The sequence below is a fragment of the Papio anubis genome, chromosome 11 (assembly GCF_008728515.1).
Source record: "Papio anubis isolate 15944 chromosome 11, Panubis1.0, whole genome shotgun sequence".
Lineage (NCBI taxonomy): Eukaryota > Metazoa > Chordata > Mammalia > Primates > Cercopithecidae > Papio > Papio anubis.
Window position 1 is genome coordinate 82,836,404 of NC_044986.1, and position 21,206 is coordinate 82,857,609.

General features: G+C 40.2%; 1 protein-coding gene across 6 annotated transcripts in view; it reads right to left on the minus strand.

The window, feature by feature from the left end:
• Window positions 1-21,206, minus strand: part of WAPL (WAPL cohesin release factor) — an 87,583-nt gene that overhangs the window by 61,012 nt on the left and 5,365 nt on the right. For 5 of the 6 annotated variants that reach the window (XM_021943327.2, XM_021943326.2, XM_021943325.2 and 2 more), the window contains exons 3-4: window positions 3,429-4,454; window positions 925-1,043 (exon numbers count right to left, since the gene is read on the minus strand). In XM_021943327.2, the coding sequence (XP_021799019.1) occupies window positions 925-1,043; window positions 3,429-4,454 (1,145 nt within the window). The remainder of the gene's footprint in view (window positions 1-924; window positions 1,044-3,428; window positions 4,455-21,206) is intronic. The other variant, XM_021943328.2, reaches the window with a different exon arrangement.

Genomic DNA, 21,206 nt, shown 5'->3' on the forward strand with positions numbered 1-21,206 from the left:
GATAAGGATATGAAGAAACTAGGGCTCTCATACACTACTGGTAGCATACATTGCTGGTAGCAATGTAAAATGGTGCAGACATCACAGAGAACAGTTTGGCAGTTCCTCAGAAAGTTACAGGCCTACCATATTGACCCAGGAAATCCACTCCTAGGTATATATCCAAAAGTACTAAAAGCAGAAACTCAAACAAATATAGCTGTGTGCCACCCTTCACAGCAGCATTATTCACAGTAGCCAAAAGGTAAAAACAATCCAAGTGTCCATCAACAGATGAATGGATAAACAAAACGTGGAAGGTGTGGGGGTGTGGTGGTGGTATGTTTGTCTCACACACAATGGAATATTATTCTTATATATATATATACACACACATATATATCTCACATACAATGGAATTTTATTCAGCCATAAAAAGGAATGAAATTTTGACATACAGTAAAAGACAGATGTACCTTAGACAAATCAGGCTTAGTGAAATAAACCAGATTCATACAATGTTTGTCCTTTTGTATCTGGTTTATGATGAATATTGTACGATTCTATTTATATAAGATACTTAGATAAAGCACATTCCTAGAGCAGAGTGGAATACTATTGACTAGGCATGGGGTGGGGGAGGAAGTTATTGGTTAATGGGTACAGAGTTTTTGTTGGATATGATAAAAAGGTTTTGGGTATAGATAATTGTGATGGTTACATAACACCGTGAAAGTAATGCCACTGATTTACACACTTGAGAATGGTTCAAAAAATATGTATATTTTACAATTTTTAAAAAATGGTTACATCTGAAAAAAGGACTTCCATATATCCTTTGAAAGACAGTTGCTATGTTTATTAGTAACTTTCAAATAAAAAATAAAGATTTGAGCCCTCCAGTAACACATAAATAATAAAAATCACTGATAGTGCTTTACTTACCCGTTTGGGGCCACTAAAAATCTTTCTGGTATTTTCCTTTGATTTATCTCCTTGTTTATTTATGGGTTTCTTCACACTTTCAGGCACACCAGGCAAGTCCTCTGTAAAATCCAAGTTTTCTGAAATAGTAATCAAAACTATCTAGCTTACTAATATTTCAAATTACCTACCAGAAAACCTATCAAGATTATATATATATGAATCAATGAAAATGGGAAGAAAAGAATAAAGGAATCAGAGCACCACAGAGCTGACAAAATACTCCCTAGAATAAGAAGTTTCATTCTGCCATTCTCCCTTCCTGCTTGCCCCTCCCGAGAGAGAAATCATAAACCTGGTTGCTGTGTATGTGTTCTAGTCTTATTTTATGTTAAATGGAAAAACCAAATCTTTTCGCAAATAATTTTCTTACTTCCGAGAGGTCACATAACTGCTGGATATCTATGGATACTGCCACTGGAATGGTATAGTTTATACATATACAAAACACCATGCGGTATCTACCTGTAACATTTTTCAGAACTTTAAATCCACTAAATCACGTTGGCCTTCAAAGAATGCCTGCTGGCAACTACAAAAGCCACATTTAAAACACCAGAAAAGGAGGACAGTTATCCTTGGCAAGAGATTTAAAATGACCTAATACAACAAAGTTTAATGATTTGTTGGTCTTCAAACACAACTAATCAAAAAATCAGTTTATTTCCCAACTGGTTAAAAATAGGTATCTTTTTCTAAGCTAAACAAAACAGGAAAAATAGGAAGACTTTTCTGTATCCCAATGCTTAAAATTTTTTGCTGTTTCACATATGGCATGAAGACTCAAATTTCAACTTTGGGTAGATCAACCAAATGGCCTCTAATTGTCAAATGTTATTTAGCATCTACTTCAAGTTTCTCAAAGGGAGTCTAATTTCACATTTTAAATCTTTAAAAGTTTTATTACCCAAGATGTAAATTTCAGTCACAGATTTTCAATTGCAGGGGATAACTTGCTATCCAGATTAGAATAAAAGCTTATAAGTAAACTGTAGCAGGACAAGGGCACTGGTACTGTATAGCAGTATTTATCATTCTACTGAGGAAGCAAATGCCTAGCTGTTCTGCCCAGCCAGATCTTCAGTGACTATAGTACGGCTGCGGCAAACTTCCATTCTCCAGAAAAGATTCAAAGACGACACTGGATGTATTTCTTTTTTCCTTTTTTTCGGGGAAGGTAGGGGTGAGCCCCTAGGGGTACTCCTGTGTATGTCTAGTTTTGAAGAATAAATTAAGCAAAACTATTTTTAGGCCAAATAAAGCAAAATGGCAGGTAATCTCAAGAATGACTTATATTCTATAAGAGAATCTGTATTTTAAAATACTATTGTAATTCTAATTTACCATAATGACACTTCTGTGGCCCTACCAGGAAAAAAGCTTTATTTAATATGTAAAGCAATCCAGAAAAACTATATTTGGTTAAGAAACCATGTATCCCAGAAGCTTTCACAAATTCTTCCTCACTAGACAGTCAATCCACCTCACAAAGCCCTTGTCAGGTAATGACTTAATTATAGCAGAGCTAACCTACTTCATTTGTTTGTCTCTCACAGTGGAGACTGAACTCCTTCAGGACCTTTAGTCATTACCGGGTCTACAATCTCCACACAAATTAAATTTCCACAGTTAAGAGTGAATGCATAGTTACCTGGTACTTTTCAATTTTATTGAACCAACTTAAGATGGTTTGAGAGTGTTTTGAATGTTTATTAGTTTTCAGCCAACCACAAACAGTTTTTAAATTCTAATCTTCTGGTATTTCCCTCATTATAACCATTTGTTATCAGTATAGTTCCAAAGGTCCAAAATCTAATCTATGTCTTCACTGCATTTGCATTTGTCAAGTGGAAACATCATGATATTTGGTGTCCCTGCCCCATATACATACATGCTTTAAAATTCTCAAGTGCTAAAGCTTAAATTAACACTCAAAGTATGACAACTCTCCAATCTACAAATTGGTTCCTTAAAACTTGGGACTTGATCATTAACACTTAAAATGCTGTACCTTTAGATAGTTCTAAATAGGTACTTTTAATAAATATAACAAGTTAAAATTGAATATCTAGGAAGAAACTATGTAGGTGTTGATTTAAGCCTGAAAAACACATTTAAAGTAGTCCCCCCGCCATCAATAGGGGATACATGCCAGTTCCTAGTGGATGCCTGAAACCATGGATAGTACACCAAAACCTGTATATACTATGTTTTTGCATATACATACCTATGATAAAGTTTAATTTATAAATCAAGCACAGTAATAGATTAGCAATGACTAAGAATAAAACAGAATAATAATATGCTATAATAAAAGTTATGTGAATGGGGTCTTTATCTTATCATACTGTACTCACCTCTTTTCAGAATGTGGTTGACCTTGGGTAATTGAAACCATAGAAAGTGAAACTGCAGGTAAGGGGGGAACTACTGTACTTACTATATATATTTTTTTAAATTCTTACCTGCATTGTTAGTACCAGACTGACTGTCCTGGGAATTATCATTGCTTTCTGGGGGAGGCTGCAAGGAGGGTGATGGAGCTGTTTTAGTTCTTTTTTTGCTTGTCTTTCTTTCCACTTGACAGTCATCATCTTCATCATCTTCGCTTTCACTGAGATCATCAAAGCCAAAATACTTAATTTTGTAATTAGAACTTCCAGAACCCCCTTCATCACCTCCTGTCTCATGATCTTCAAAACCAAAAAATTCAAGTTTAACATCCTTTTTGGATTTAGTATTACTAGGTCGAAATCTAGTAGTGGTCTTAGAAGTTGCAATGTCTGCCTTTTTTCTGAGACGACCAGCTTCTCCCAAATCTGCAGGAGTGGATGCAGTGAACTCATCCATGCTGCGTTCCATAGTATCCTGTATGGTAACATTACAAACTGACAAGCAAGATGGATGTAAAACAGTGTAATCTCTAGTCCGTCCAACTGTCCCTCTAAAACTGGTCCCACAACTTACACCGCCTTTCTTTGCCTGATTCAGGCCATCTTTACTCGATTCACTGTTTGCTTTGGCTAAGGCCTGACTGGTGCCATCCATCAGCTTATCAAAATTTGACGCTCCTTGGGAGGATTTCGCTTTATTGGCCCTACAGTACGTCCTACAGTTGGTTGGCCTAAGAACACTTTGTACAATATCTTCCTCAATGGCTTCATTCAGATTTTCCAATCGATTTTTAAAATCGTCATCCTTTATCTCCAAAAGGGGATCACTATCCAAACTTAAAATACAGTCTTCTGATCTGATATCTTCAAAATCATTATCCCATTCATACAAACCAGTTCTTACAGATCCCTTGATTGGAGATATTTCTGATGGTGATTCTGGCCTCTTCCCAAACTGGGAGTTCCAAGTATCGTTTGTTTCCTTGATTTCAGAAGCCACTGTAGTTTCTGCATTGGGTTTCTTAGTACTGTCGTCAGCATTTTTGTGAATATGGTGACTATTCTTCTCACGTTCTTCATGAAAATTCTCCACTTTATCTGTAAAAATAAGTCAAAGGATAAAAACATGAGTGGTATCAATATAAAAGTTAATAAACAACAGACATGTGGTTAATCAGTAGTATATGATCAATCTCGAAAGAACTGCAAACAATTTTAGGTTGTGAAGAAAATAACGTGTACATATCAGACATTTTCTCTCCTGTCTTTTCAGTATATAGCTCTCATGTCTTCTATTGACCTTTCCTCAGGCAATCAAGTCCCTTAAAATTATCAACTCACAAGAAATTTCAGCAGGGTTAAGCAATGGAATCCCTTCAGAATGACATGCAAATGACTCAGCCAAACCTTCTTAGGGGTATTAAGGGCTTTTCAAATAAAGATGCTTAAATTAAAAATTATTCAGTAAAATCTAAACCAACCGAAAAACCTTCTACCAATGTTTTTATTTATTTGGGATAGGGCTGCCCATAAGGTATGCTAGTTCTATCTAGAAGCCTGCCCATAGGATCAGGTTTCTCTAGCTATTTCTGTTATTTCTTCTAATCCTAAAAGCCATATAACCTCAAGGAATTTTTAGCAGTAGTTCTGGTGTGTTAGTTAAATGGCTAATAGTGGCTATTTATGCATATCAGCCAGTAACAAATCCTTGGCCTGCCTCTTCATCTTATATGTGGATAATTCATTTTTGTTGCCTTCAATTTTTACTATCGGAACATTTTTATAACCTTTCCAAATGAGATACAAATATGATTCCAACTGGTATTATTATTAATTCCCTCAACACTTACTTGTAGAAAAACACTGGCAAAATGTATACTCTATGACAAACAATAAAATTACTTCTACAAAATATATCTACATTTAAGAAAATCTATTTACAAATCTCAATTAGTATCATCAAATACAGGTGAGAGGGATGCTTTACATGGACAGATTCCCTATAAAATGTTTAATGCTACCCAATAGGTTTTCCTCCCCTCAAGACAGGATCTCACTCTGTTACCCACACTGGAATACAGTGGTGTGATCACGGCTCACTGCAGCTTCAGAGCCGAGCACAGTGGCTCATGCCAGTAAATCTCAGCACTGTTGGAGGCTGAGGCAGGAAGATCACTTGAGTGCAGGAGTCCCAGACCAGCCTGGGAAATTTAGCAAAACCCTGTCTCTTCAAAAAAATCAAAAATTAGCCTGGCGTGGTGAGGCATGCCTAGTCCCAGCTACTCAGGAGGCTGAGGTGGGAGAATTACCGAGTAGGAGGTCAAGGCTGCAGTGTGCCATAATCAGGCCACTATAGATTGCATTCCAACCTGGGTAACAAGCAAGACTGTCTCAAAAAAAAAAATTTGAGCAGCTGTCACCAACGAAATTATAATGACATCAAGAATACACACATGAAAAATGCTTATCATGAGTTGCTAGGGAAACACAAAAGGTAAACTCCTTAATATACTAAGAATCCTTACATATCAGTAAATCCAATGTCCCAGTACAAAATGGAGCTAGGGGCCAGGCACAATGGCTCAGGCCTGTAATCCTGGCTCTTTGGGAGGCCGAGGTGGGCAGATCACTTGAGACCAGAAGTTCAAGATCAGCGTGGCCAACATGGCGAAACCCTGTCTCCACTAAAAAGACAAAAAAAAAATAGCTAGGCGTGGTGGCACCTGCCACCCACTCCCAAGTCCTAGCTACTTGGGAGGCTGAGGCACAAGAATTATTTGAACCCAGGAGGCAGAGGAGGTTCCAGCGAGCTGAGATAGAACCACTGCACTCCAGCCTGGGCAACAAGGCAAGACTCTGCCTCAAAAATAAATAAATCAGAAGCTGGGGACACAAAGAAGCAATTCATTAAAATATATATAATGAATTAAATAACTTATGAAGGATACTCAATTTCACTCACAAAACTCAAAGTAAAACAAAGCTGAACTATATTTATATAAGCCCTCAGTATACGCCTGGTACTATTCTAAATACTTTCTATTAATTTATCTCAAAGCAACCATCAGGTAGGTACTACTGCCATATTCATAATCCCTTTCCCACAATTCCAACATCCAAAAAGCTCTAAAAAGTAAAAAGTTTTCTCACAACACACTTGGAAGCAAAACCCGACCCCAACCAAAGGGAGGCTGTTTATAGTATTTACCCTACTTAGGGAAGGTATTTTCTCCTCTGAAGAAACACTATATTTGAATAGAGAACACCACCTCAGATCCTGATAGGGGAGTTAATATAAACTTTCCAAAATCCAAAATAATTCTAAATTCTAAGACACATCTGGCCCCAACGACTTCAGATAACGAAATGTAAACCTCTATCTCATTCCACAGATAAAGGACAATGGGCTTACATTACTAGTTGTTGATTACATGGCTATTGAGTGGTATTTACGCTCTGAAAAATAAGGCAACTTATTAAAAAAAATTGGAAGCAACTTGAAAGTCTGACATTAATAAGGAATTGGCTAAGTAATGTATAGCACATACAGAAATTGACAACATGCAACAGTATTTTCTCAAAGGGTAGGGGGAGGGCCAAAAAGAAAACTGATATGGTATTATCCCCAAGATACTACATGAGAAAGAGTAAGGTACAAAACAGCAGCAAATCATCATTTTGTGGATTTTAATTTTGTGGATTAAAATACGCAGGCACACATGTACATACAGATATGCGGAACTGCCAGTATTGCTCGTATATACACAAAACATATCAGAAAGGTTAAAACAAATAACAATGAATGGTTGTTCCAGAGAAAACTGAGGTGGCTAAGGAAATGTGCTAGGAGGGAAGTTGTTAACCAACACCATATTGAACCATGTGCAAATAAAAGGTATTTTTGTGTGTTTTTGGGTTTTTTGTTTGTTTGTTTTGCAGCGGAGTCTCACTCTGTCTCCCAGGCTGGAGTGCAGTGGCACGATCTCTGCTCACTGCAACCTCTGCCTCCCAGGTTCAAGCTGCCTCAGTCTCCCAAGTAGCTGGGATTACAGGCACCCTCCACCATGCCCAGCTAATTTTTGTATTTTCAGTAGAGACGGGGTTTCACCACATGGGCCAGGCTGGTCTCAAACTCCTGACCTCAGACAATCCACCCACCTCAGCCTCCCAAACTGCTAGGATTACAGGCATGAGAAACCGAGCCCAGTCATAAACTGTTTTAAAAATAAAAGTAGGGCAGGGGCTGGGCGTGGTGACTCACGCAGTAATTCCAAAGGCATGAGAATTGCTTGAACCTGGGAGGCAGAGGTTGCAGTGAGCTGAGATCACGCCAGTGCACTCCAGCCTGGACAACAGAGCGAGACTCCATCTCAAAGATAAATAAATATAAGCCCTTTCAATGCCACTTAAGAAACATCTCCTACCCTTATATTCAGACATGGGACATAATGGTCAAAGACATATTCGTGTGTAATTTATAGCACATACAGAAATTGACAACATGCAACAGTATTTTTTCAAAGGGTAGGGAGAGGGCCAAAAAGAAAACTGATATGGTATTATCACCCAGATATTACATGAGAAAGTGTAAGGTACAAAACAGCAGCAAATTATCATTTTGTGGACTTTAATTTTGTGGCTTAAAATACACAGGCACACATGTACACAAAGATATGTGGAACTGCCTGTATTGCTTGTATGTGCGCAAAACGTATCAGAAAGGTTAAAGCAAATAACAATGAATGGTCGTTCCAGAGAAAACTGAAGTGGCATTTATGTGTAATACTGTGTAGCATTTATGTGTATATAATACACATGTATTAATACACTACACATGTATTAATATATTACTATAATTATACATGTGTATTATACTAATATATTAATATATTAATACACATGTGTATGTAATACTGTGTAGCATTTATGTGTATATAATAATATTGTGTAGCATTATGTGTAATAGCAAAACACTAGAAACAGCCAAACTATCTGTAAGACACCAGTTATAGTACTATGGAAACTATAGTTATAGTACTATGGAAACTACAATGGAAACTAAAACCAGTTATAGTACTATGGAAACTACAATGGAAAACTATGAAACTGCTTTAAAAAAACCAAGGCAGATCTATAAATATCAGTAAGATTGTAACAGTGTATAAATAAATCTATAATAATCTATATCAGATTATAATTAAAATAAGATTATAATTTTAATTATAATCTTATTAATATTTATAGATCTGCCTTATGTTACAATAAACATCTTAAAAGATTAAGTGTTTTTAAAGGCATAATACACTAAATATATATATGCATATATGCTCCCATTTGTGTGCGTTTTTAAGAACACAAATATAGACACACATGCTGTGCCTACTAAAGACTGTGTAACAGACCGTTAACAGCACTGGTTCAGTGGAAGGGAATTCACTTTTCACTGTTAATATGGTCATGTGGCTGATCACCAGAGGCACCTGAAAGGCCACAGGAAAAACACGGCACATCTTCCTAAGTGAGCAAATCTTTACTCAAAGATTTGAAAGATAAAAATTATTTTTTAAAACAGTTAAGGCCAGGCGCTGTGGCTCACACCTGTAATCCCAGCACTTTGGGAGGCCAAGGCGGGTGGATCACTTGAGGTCAGTAGTTTGAGACCAGCCTGGCCAACATGGTGAAACCCCGTGTCTACTAAAAATACAAAAAATTGCCATGAGTGGTGCTGCACAATCCCAGCTACTCAGGAGGCTGAGGCTGGTTGAATCACTTCAACTCAGGCGGCAGAGGTTGCAGTGAGCCAAGATCCGCCACTGCATTCCAGCCTGAGCAACAAAGTGAGACTCCGTCTTGGGGAAAAACAAAAAACAAAAAAACGGTAAAGCGTTACAATTGGTAATCCAAAACATTTTATATTTTATAAGGCATACCTATAAAATATAAAGTTTACATGCAATTTTAAAGATAAAACACTAAACTAAAAACAATTTCAAAAGTACTATTCAGCTTGGCCCACCGCACAGAACAGTCCAGGTTATCGCAGCCTTCCCTTAACTCCCACTAACACAGCCTGTGGAAAGCCTATACAAGGGCTTTCCAAATATAGGTACAATGGCGTTTTAAGGAAATTCACTTCTAAATCCCCAACCTCCAGGTGTATACTGTTCCAAAAACTGATTTGCCAACCCACCTGGCATTAACCAATCACTCTTCTCCCACATTACAAGTATTAATAACAGCATATCGCTCACCTATCCCTAATCTTATACGGTATATTTCTCCAACTCTTGACATGAACTATAAAGAAATAATGTGATAGATTGTTGATAACGTGATAGACTGTTGGTTTCTGTACTTCATAATTAAGTAAAACCTTCATGTGTGGGTAACAAATCCTTTTCATGTCAGGTAGTTTCCTAAATTAATTGCATTTCACAGAATTGAAAAGACCTAACTGATTCATTATTACAATGAATTTCTATGATTACCACATGCTTTGTGGCATGCAAGAATTCAAATAATAGAATCTGCTATAACAAAATTCTTACCATTCTTATCTTTATTTTATGAATTTATGGCTTCTCAACATTTACGCATATTAAAAAAATTGAAATAGGATGCCAGGTGCGGGGGCTCACGCCTGTAATCCCAGCATTTTGGGAAGCAGAGGCAGGCGATCACAAGGTCAGGAGATCGAGACCATCTCGGCTAACACGGTGAAGCCCCATCTCTACTAAAAAATACAAAAAATTAGCCGGGTGTGGTAGCACATATCTGTAGTCCAAGCTACTTGGGAGGCTGAGGCAGGAGAATCGCTTGAACCTGGGAGGCAGAGGTTGCAGTGAGCCCGGGCAACACAGCGAGACTCAGTCTCAAAAACAAAAAAAATATTTGAAATAGGAATAATAGGGACATAGTAGTACGTGCTTGTAGTCCCACCTAGAGCTACCCAGGGTACTGCGGCCAGCAGTTCATTTGAGGCTGCTGTGTTATGATCACACCTGTGAGTAGCCACACACTCCAGCCTGAGCAACACAGCGAGGCTCCATCTCAACAACAACAAACAACAAAAAATAGGAATAAAATTGATGCCAAAAAACTTTTTTGTCCAAAACCTTTATATACTTTAGCAATAATACTCATTCATATATATATAAACTGAAAAAAGCCCAGTCATCTCTTAAAAAGATACATTTCCAGTAAATTTTATCTTTAATATATACAGCATTCAAGTTTGATAAATTACAGCATTTAAGTTTGATCAAATATTCTGCTAACAGAGAGAGAGCATTTGATTAAAAAAAAAGTAAGCACTGGTAACTGTGATCATGATGTAGTACAGAATCATTTTTAAAACAGTTTACAGCATTACAGTCACATAAAATTCCTAAAAGCTGTGGAGTTTTTTTTTTGTTTTTTTTTTTGTAGAGACAGGGTCTCTCTATGTTGCCAAGGCTGGTCTCAAACTCCTAGACTTGGGTGATCCTCCCATCTCAGCCTCCCAAAGTACTGTGATTACAAGCTTCAGCCACAGCGTCCAACTTTTTTTTTTTTTTTTTTTTTGGAGACAGAGTCTTGCTCTGTCAATGAGGCAGTGGCACAGTCTCCACCTCCCACGTTCAAGTGATTCTCCTGTCTCAACCTCCTGAGTAGCTGGGACTACAGGTGCAAGTCACCATTCCCAGCTAATTTTTTTATTTTTAGCAGAGACGGGGTTTCAACATGTTGACGAGGCTGGTCTCAAACTCCTTACCTCAAGTGATCTGCCTACCTCAGCCTCCCAAAGTGCTAGGATTACAGGCATGAGCCACCAGGCCCGACTGCAGCTCTTAAAAATTTGAATTTAGGCCAGGTGTGGTGGCTCATGCCTGTAATACTCTCCCACTTTGGGAGGCTGAGGCGGGCGGATCACGAGGTCAGGAGATCAAGACCGTCCTAGCAAACACGGTGAAACCCTGTCTCTACTAAAAATACAAAAAAATTAGCCAGGTGTGGTGGTGGGCGCCTGTAGTCCCAGCTACCCAGGAGGCTGAGGCAGGAGAATGGCATGAACCCGGGAGGCGGAGCTTGCAGTGAGCCGAGATCGCGCCACTGCACTCGAGCCTGGACGACAGAGTAAGACTCCATCTCAAAAAAAGAAAAATAAATACATAAATAATTTGAATTTAAATGCATATACATATTTTTGTACCAAGAATTATGAAAAACATGACCACTAAAAGACTAAACATAAATACCATAATCATTAGGATAAAATTCTGAAGGGGAAGTAGGATAGAAATACAATTTCAAAAAGAACAAGGAACACTACATTCTAGCTATTAAAGAGCACATTCTTGTATTTTTTAAAACATACAAAAGTGAACAGTTTCTGGGACATAATGGGGACTTGTAAGAAAGAAAAATTATTAAAGAAAAATTTTTAAAAAGAGAACGAACAGCAGGTAATTATGGTATTTGCAAGCAAGAAAATAATTATGGGCCAGAAGCAGTGGTTCATGACCGGAATCCCAACACTTTGGGAGGCCAAGGTGTGAGGACTGCTTGAGCTCAGGAGTTCGAGACCTCGTCTCTACTAAAATCAAAAAAATTAGCTGACTGTGATGGTGCACACCTGTGGTCCCAGCGTCTCAGGAGGCTGAGGCAGGATTACCTGTGCCCAGAAGATTGAGGCTGCAGAGAAATATGATTGCATTACTGCACTCCAGCCTGGGCGACAGAGTGAGACCCTGTCTCCAAAAAATAAATAAATAAATACTTTGAGGGTGAGGAAGTGATGCATGGAAGAGCTTCTAGAGTGGCTGGCACAATTCTATTTCTTAACCTAGGTAATGGTTACAGGAGTGTTCCTCTTCTAATAATTAATTAAGCTAGACCTCTTTTGTGCGGTTTTCTGTATGTTTTATTTTACAACTTAAAAAAGTTAAAGAAAATCACTATGACACCTAAACTGCATGTTATATTTTAAAATGTCAATATTGGCCACGTGTGGTGGCTCACGCCTATAATCCCAGCACTTGGGGGGAGCAAAGCAGGGGGATCACCTGCATCCAGGAGTCAGAGACCAGCCTAGATAACAGAGTAAGACTGTCTCTACAAAAAAAAATTTTGAAAAGCAGCCGGGCGTGGTGGCACGTTCCTATAGTCCTAGCTACTCAGGAAGTGGGGGCAGTAGGATCACTTAAACCCAGGAGTTTAAGGTTGCAGTGAGCAATGATCACACCACTGCACTCCAGACTGGGCAACAGAGAAAGACCTTGCTTCTAAAAAAAAAAATTAAAAGGATACCTGGGGTTCATCCTTTCTACCACTTCCTTGCCCTACACTTGACTAAGGGTGCCTCTTCTCCTGCAGCCCACCCTGCTATTTCAGGGCAGGACAGTTTGGGGACACTGATATGCTGACTCTCCAGAGCCTCTTTATAGAATGATTACTCCTCCACCCTGTTATATAAAAGCCCCTTCTTGGCTTCTTTGATTTTCCTGTGTAAGACTAAACAAATAATAATAATAATAATAAAAAGACAACAAAAATAAACAAGGAAAGATTTAAGAAAAAAAAAAAGTAGTGGCCGGGTACGGTGGCTCACACCTGTAATCCCAGCACTTTGGGAGGCCGAGGCGGGTGGATCACCTGAGGTCAGGAGTTCAAGACCACCCTAACCAAAATAGTGAAACCCAGTCTCTACTAAAAATACACGAATTAGGCAGGTGTGGTGACAGGCGCCTGTAATCCCAGCTACTCGGAAGGATGAGGCAGGAGAATCATTTGAACCCGAGAGGTAGAGGTTGCAGTGAGCCAAGATTGTACCACTGCACTCCCGCCTGGGCAACAACGAGACTCAGTCTCAAAAAATAAATAAATAAATAAAGTAAAGCCCCTTCTTTTGAGGCTTGTGCTAGTTACCTTCCAATCTTCCTAATACCTGTCATCTAACAACCTCTTATTCAACCTCTTATTCACTGTTCATGTATTTAAGGATTTTACACCATATTTATAATCTACTCCATCCCAATTTTGCTATCACACTGAATTCCACCAAATTCCAACCCTCTGACTTCCCAGTTTCTTAACCTATCTCATCATCAACAATCTCCCGCATTCCATCTCAGCCACCAGTTTCATCCAGAAGCTTGCTGTACATCCTAAAATGCTTTACTTCTTAAACATTAAAATCAGATAGCCCACTTTTTTTTAATCATAACCTACCAACCATCCAACTTGCTTGTGCCAGTACTCCCATTCTTCATTTTTACTTAAGCAGATTCTCAGTATACTACCCTTTTTCTCCCCTTTCACCTATTCATTAGCCCTGTCCAGGCACTCAGCATTTCAAATTCCACAGTCTAACCTTCTCAATCACTCTCTGGGCAACAATATCCTAAATTCCCTTGCTTCTCTCTCTTCATTCCACATGCTGACTGACAGAATGTCTATTGAGGACAATTCTAATAACCCTATCCAATATTCTGTATTCTGTCCAGGTTCCAGGTAATGGGGCCTACTAAAGGAGGGGGAAAAAAACATACTCACACACTAGGTAGATTAGTGACCATGTGTTTTCAGTAACACCAACTTCAACTAAGGCCTCAATAATGTCCAGGAATTCTACTTTGTCTCTAGACAGCTCACTCTCCCACTTTAAGTAACATCTATCTGAACTCTTTCCAGCTCCCTTAAACCCCCCAAGTTACCCTGCACGCCCAGGCTGGAGTGCAATAGCGCGGTCTCGGCTCACTGCAACCCCCGCCTCTTGGGTTCAAGTGATTCTCCTACCTCAGCCTCCAGAGTAGCTGGGAATACAGGCGCCCGGACCATGCCTGGCTAATTTTTGTATTTTTAGTAGAGACGGGGTTTCACCATGTTGGCCAGGCTGGTCTCGAACTGCTGACCTCGTGATCTGCTTACCTCGGCCTCCCAAAGGGATGGGATTACTTTTTTTTTTTAATGGAGACAGAGTCTCACTCTGTCACCTAGGCTGGAGTGCAGGGGCGTGATCTTGGCTCACAGTAACCTCTGCCTACTGGGTTCAAGTGATTCTCCTGCCTCAGCCTCCTGAGCAGCTGGGATTATAGGCGCACACCACCACGCCTGGCTAATTTTTGTATTTTTAGTAGAGACGGAGTTTCACCATGTTGGTCAGACTGGTTTCGAACTCCTGACCTCCTGACCCACCTGCCTTGACCTCCCAAAGTGCTGGGATTACAGTCGTAGCCACCGTGCCTGGCTGTCTGGCTTCAAGTTCTAAAAGCATAGAATACTTAGGGAAAATGCTCTGAAAAGCACAATGTATTATATAAAGGTGTTGTCATCATGTTAGTTCTTTAGCATGACCAGCAGAAGTCAATAACTCTAAAGTACAGAGGCTATGTTTATAAATTTCATATTTTACCCCATAGCTGGTATTCAAACTGGATCTGAGAAGAAATTTAAGTGGTCTCCCATGCTTTTGTTAATACACAAACCTTGAGAATAATACTCTTTTTACTCAGAATATCTGAGTAAGAAACAAAAGTTCTGCTTCAGAACAAAATGAATTTACTTAAAATTATAATGTCTCTTTCATAATTTACATAATGTCGAATTTCCATTTGTATACACACATATGAAAATAAGAAGTAGAAAATATCTATAAAAATCAAGTCAAAAACTTTATTCAGTAAGTATTAAAAATAGTTTGGTCATCATTCTCGTTTTGTTTTTGAGATGGTATCTTGCTGTGTCGCCCAGGTTGTGACCCAATCATGGCTCACTGCAGCCTTGAACTCCTGGGTTCAAGTGATCCTCAACTCAGTCTCCCAAGAAGCTGGAACTACGGGTGCACCCCGACACATCGGGCTAATTTTTCTTCTTTTGCAGAAATGGGATGTCACTATGTTGACCAGGCTGGTTTTGAACTCCTGGGCTCAAACCATCCTCCCACTTTGGTATCCCCAAGTGCTGGTGTTACAGATGCTTGAACCCTGCCTGGCCCATCATTCTTTTGGGGCGGTTGCGGCAAGCAGGCAGGTGCAGTGGCGGATCTCAGCTCACTGCAGCTCCATGCCTCCCCGGGTTCACGCCATTCTCCGACTCAGCCTCCCGAGTAGCTGGGACTACAGGCGCCCGCCATCTCGCCCGGCTATTTTTTTTTTGGCTAGTAGAGGCGGGGTTTCACTGTGATGTTGTAGGATGGTCTCGATCTCTGACACTGGTGGTCGCCCATCACCGGCCTCCCCAAGTGCTGGGATTACAGGCTTGAGCCACGCGCCCGGCCGCCTGGCCCATCGTGCTTATATAAAAAGAAATTGTGGCGGTAGCGGTGGCTCAAACCGCAATCAACTGAAGGCAGATAATGATCCTAGATCGAAATCGAAACCATCACAACTAACTACTGATGAAACCCGTCTCTACTAAAAATACAAAAAAAGCGGCGCGGTGGTAGCCGTAATCAGCGGAAAAATGGCGTGAACAGTAATCCGGCTCAACCTGGTAGCTGGCCGTCTCAAAAGATATTTAATGAGTGGCATGCCTGTAATCAGTAAGCCTCTCAGAAGGCTGGGAGCGGAAGGCTGAGAGTGGGAGCTTGTCCTTCGAGCCAGATTTGAGGCCAGCCAGGGCAAGCTGGCAAGATCCCACCTCTTCAAAAAAAAAATCAGATCTTTAAAATTAAAAAAAAGCAGAAAATTACTTGAACAGAGACAAGAGGGAATCCATAATTTGGCCCTCGCAAAACAACTTTATTTCCAACATCAAGATAAAACTGTTCTTACAGTGACAGTCTCTTCTAAACATACAGCTTTGAAGATGACAAAATTAATCTCATTCACATCAGAATACAACAGCACTGTATGAAAAGAACACTTTGGATGTTTCCCAGATCTTCCACTTAACAGTTCAAGTTATTCAACCTCTGAACTGTGCCTTACCCTCAATACAATGGAAACAAAGCCTCCCTTATACAGTTGTGATTAAGGATCAATTAATATGTAAAAGTAGGAATTTAAGAAATAACAGGGCTGGACACAGTGGCTCACTCCTGTAATCCCAACATTTTGGGAGGTGGAGGTGGGAGGATCACTCAAGTCCAGGAGTTCAGGACAAGGCTGGGCAACATACTGAGACACTGTCTCCACAAAAAAATTTAGAAATCGGCCCAGTGTGGTGGTGCACCCCATACTCCCAACTGCTGGGGAGGCCAAGGAGGGAAGATGGCTTCAGCCCAGGAGGTAGAAGCTGCGATGAGCCATGCACTCCAGCCTGGATGACAGAGTAAGACCCTGTCTCCAAAAAATAAAAAGAAAAAAAGAAATAATGAATCTTATCTACTTCTCTTAAAAAGAAGCTGATTTTAGATATGATTTAAATATATTCTACACAACAAATACATGCAATAAATAAAGGTAGGTAACTCTTGCTGATACTATCCTTTCAGGACTTAAAAAAATAATAATAATCCTCATTAATCATCTATAGTTTATCCAATGACAATCTCATCTCAGGTCACAAGTTCGTGGACTACTCTAAACTTTCAGTAATAATTCATTTCCCTTTCTAAAAAATCACCTTCAGTTCTAAATCTAAGTTAAAAATCTCCTGACAATACCATCCCTCTAACTTACACAAATACTCATTACAGCTTTAAACAAATTAAAAATTTTTATTGGCTACAAAACCAGTCAGGCAAATTAAGAGCCTATGCTGTAGTTTTCTCAGTATTTGGCAGGATATGTAGACTGAATCCCAGCTGACTGGCAAGGAAAGTGTGCCAAGCCGAAATATAAGTCTTTGCACACTTTAGAGTCCAGATTAAAAACCTGTAGCAGACAGAACAAAGAGGAGAAATGGAAGCAGCCTTGCATAAAAGGCAAGAGAAGACTTTTTTTTTGCCTCTACTACAGACAGCACTGATTCAAACCATTAAGGATTACCTGGAGATCTCTTAGAAGGGTGAACCTTTAGCCCCTGCTAACAGTCATTTTTAATGGGCACACCTGGCTGAGAACTGACTGGCTTTAATAGCAACCGTAATCAGAAATTTCTGTTTTCAAAATTAAAGATTAGACACAGAAATATTTGCAGATAGAAACAGAAATCTGAAATTAGCTTTAAAATCCAGGGAGTAAAGGATGGGAAGTGGGGAGAGTAGTGTGCAAAACAGATGAAACAAGATCTGCCAGATACTAAATATTGGAGGTGGACAATCAAGTACATGATGTTTTTTTTACCATTCTATTTTTGTGTGCCTGAAAAGTTTCATAATAAACGTTTTCTTCTTGTTCAAGGAATAGGATATTTTAGCAACACGACTCTTCCCTGAAGTACCTATTCAGTTTGTAATCTTGTTTCTGGTTCCCTTACCCATCAAGCATCTGTCTGGAAAATGGGAACCATTGTAGATTTTGTGGGTTGTTTTTTGTTTTTGTTTTTTGAGATGGAGTCTCCCTCTGTTGCCCAAGCTGGGGTGCAAGTGGCACGATCTCGGCTCACTGCAACCTCCACCTCCCCAGTTCAAGCAATTTCCGGCTAACTTTTTTTGTATTTTTAGTAGAGATGGGGTTTCACCATGTTGGCCAGGCTGGTCTCGAACTCCTGACCTCAAGCGATCCACCCCTCTCAGCCTCCCAAAGTGCTGGATTACAGGCGTGAGCCACTGCGCCCGGCTATTGTATGTTTCATAGTGACCTCATCCTATGTTTCCTCTTCAAGTGAAACACAATTTTTTTTTTTTTTTTTTGAGTCAGAGTTTGACTCTGTCACCCAGGCTGGAGAGCAGTGGCACAATCTCTGCTCACTGCAACCTCTGCCTCCTGGGTTCAAGCAGTTCTCCTGCCTCAGCTTCCTTCCTGAGAAGCTGGGATTACAGGCATGCACCAACACACCTGGTTAATTTTTGTATTTTTTTTAGTAAAGACAGGGTTTCACCATGTTGGTCAGGCTGGTCTCGAACTCCTGACCTCCTGATCTGCCTGCCTCGGCCTCCCAAAGTGCTGGAATTACAGGCATGGGCCGCCGCACCCGCAACACAATTTTTAAAAGTACTATCCATTTTTATAAAAGTACTTAAAACAAAGAATTTTAACAGTGTCAAAAAAAAATCAACCACATACTCCCCTATAGACAAAGAGATGCACTTAAAAACGTAATGCCAGGTCAAATGACATAATAATTCTGAGCCTGGATTAGCCCTTTTCACTAATGTGATATAATTCTACAGCAAAAAAATAAGACGAACGAGCAGGGACACTCAACACTCCACTGGAAAGATATGATGGAACTTCATCTGTGCACTTTGAACAAGTTGTTAAAATTTGCAACAGGTGGCCGGGCGCGGTGGTTCACGCCTGTAATCCCAGCACTTTGGGAGGCTGAGGCGGGCAGATCACCTGAGGTCAGGAGTTCGAGACCAGCCTGGCCAACATGGTGAAACTCTGTCTCTACTAAAAAAAATACAAAAATTAGCTGGGCGTTGTGGTGCATGCCTGTGGTTCCAGCTACTTGCCAGGCTGAGGCAGAAGAATTGCTTGAACCCGGGAGGCAGAGCTTGCAGTGAGCCAAGATCGGGCCACTGCACTCCAGCCTGGGCTACAGAGCGACACTCCGTCTCAAAAAAAAAAAAAAAAATTTGCAACAGGTTCTTAAATAAAATGCCTAACCATGATCTGCAAAAGACTGCTAAGACTTCTGAGACCCAAGTAGGTATATGAGTACTTGCATCTGGAGAAAAGAGCTCGAAACTCATTCTCAGAAGGGTCCCTAATGCAAAAAAGGTTAGGAACCCCTTGAGATTTACAGAGGCCTCTTTTATCAAAAATGCAGGTTTCGGTTTCTAAATTTCAATTAAAATTACAAGGTTGTCTGAGTGAGAGTAAAGGCAACGAAAATTGATAGACATAATGCAAGAAAACAGTCTAGGCACAAGAGAAATGACCAGTTTAGAGGGGAGAGACAAAGGAAAGGTCACGAAGTACAAAAGCATCCCCACAACTATAACAAACTTACAAACATACAAACTTATAAATGGTTTATAACAACAACTAACTTGCACACATTAGAGACAGGAGAAGACTACCATAAAAATTAAATGCACTCCCTCAAATTCACTTCTTATCCTACAAGGAGCTGCCATGGTTGTTGCAACTCTGGATGACGAAGGGAGAGGAGAAAAAAAGAAATATTCATAGTGCTATACCATTCCCTGACCACTAAAAGACCTTTTGTGAAGGAGGAAGATGGACAAGATGTTCCTGAACATCTATTTGCCTGTATTTTAGTATGTATTTTCCCCTCACAAACCAATTAAAATGGAATTTGAACTCAGAGTCAGTCACAGTTATCAGCATTAGAACTACAATTTAGCTACATAGACTGGGAAGCAATTATCCCACTTAGCTGGTTGGTCTCTCCAACCTACTTCCAACAACAGATTTAACACAAAGATATATTGTCTGCAAAGCTACAGAAACAATTACTTCTGAATACTTCCACATTCCTTTCCCCCTTACCTAAACGTTCATCTTTATTAATACGCTCTGCCATCAGGGTCCCTGCCTGCCAGTGATGCGCCATCCCTCAAAAGACCACACACTTAAGGAAGCTGGAGTTAGCCTTGAGGACTTTCACCACTTGTACAGCGTCATCTTCCTTCCTCCAGCCCATCCACCCCACGCTCTATATTATCTGAAAACATCAAGAAATGTCAGGCCGGGCACAGTGGCTCATGTCTATAATCCTAGCCCTTTGGAAGGCCGAGATGGATAGATCACATGCGGTCAGGAGTTCTAGACCAGCGTGGCCAACATGGTGCAACCTCGTCTCTACTAAAAATACAAAAATTAGCGAAGGCATGGTGGCAGGTGCCTATAATCCCAGCTACTCGGGGGTACCGAGGCAGGAGAATTGCTTGAACCCAGGAGGCAGAGGTTGCAGTGAGCCAAGACAGTGCCATCACACTCCAGCCTAGGGGAAAAGAGCAAGACTTCATCTCAAAAAAAAAAAAAAAAAAAAATGTCAGTTGAACAACAAACACAAGCAGAATAGCATTCACAGGGCCTAGTACAGTGGTTTGACAAACAGTAGGTGCTCAATATGTTGATAATAAACGAATCTCATTCCAGTTCTGCCACTAGCTGACCTTGGACAGTGACTTAACCTCTTTGAGCTTCATATATAAAATGAGAGCTCAGTTAAAATTCATTTTAGTTCAAAAAGAGTTTGAGGGGCCAGGCGCGATGGCCCACGCTTACAATCCCAGCACTTTGGGAGGCCTACGTGGGCGGATCACTTGAGGTCAGTTCGAGACCAGCCTGGCCAACATGGTGAAAATCTGTCTCTACAAAAATATAAAAATTATCGAGACATGATGGCAGGTGCCTATAATCCCAGTTACTGCGGAGACTGAGGTGGGAGAATCACTTTAACCCAGGAGGCGGAGGCTGCAGTGAGGCAAGATGGCGCCATTGTACTCCAGTCTGGGCAACACAGTGAGACTCTGTGTCAAAGTTTGATGATTTTAACATACATTTATGTATTTTTAGAAGCTGACCTGAAAACAGTTTTTATGCTGTTTATGCTATTTTTTTTTTTTTTTTTTTTGAGACGGCATCTTGCTTTGTTGCCCAGGCTGGAGTGCAAGGGCACAATCTTGGCTCACTGCAACCTCTGTCTCCTGGGTTCAAGTGATTCTCCCACCTCAACCTCCCTATTAGGTGGAATTAGAGGCACCCACCACCACGCCCAGCTAATTTTTTGTATTTTTAATATAGATGGGGTTTCACCACATTGGCCAGGCTGGTCTTGAACTCCTGAGCTCAGGTGATACACCCGCCTTGGCCTCCCAAAGTGCTGGGATTACAGGCATGAGCCACTGCA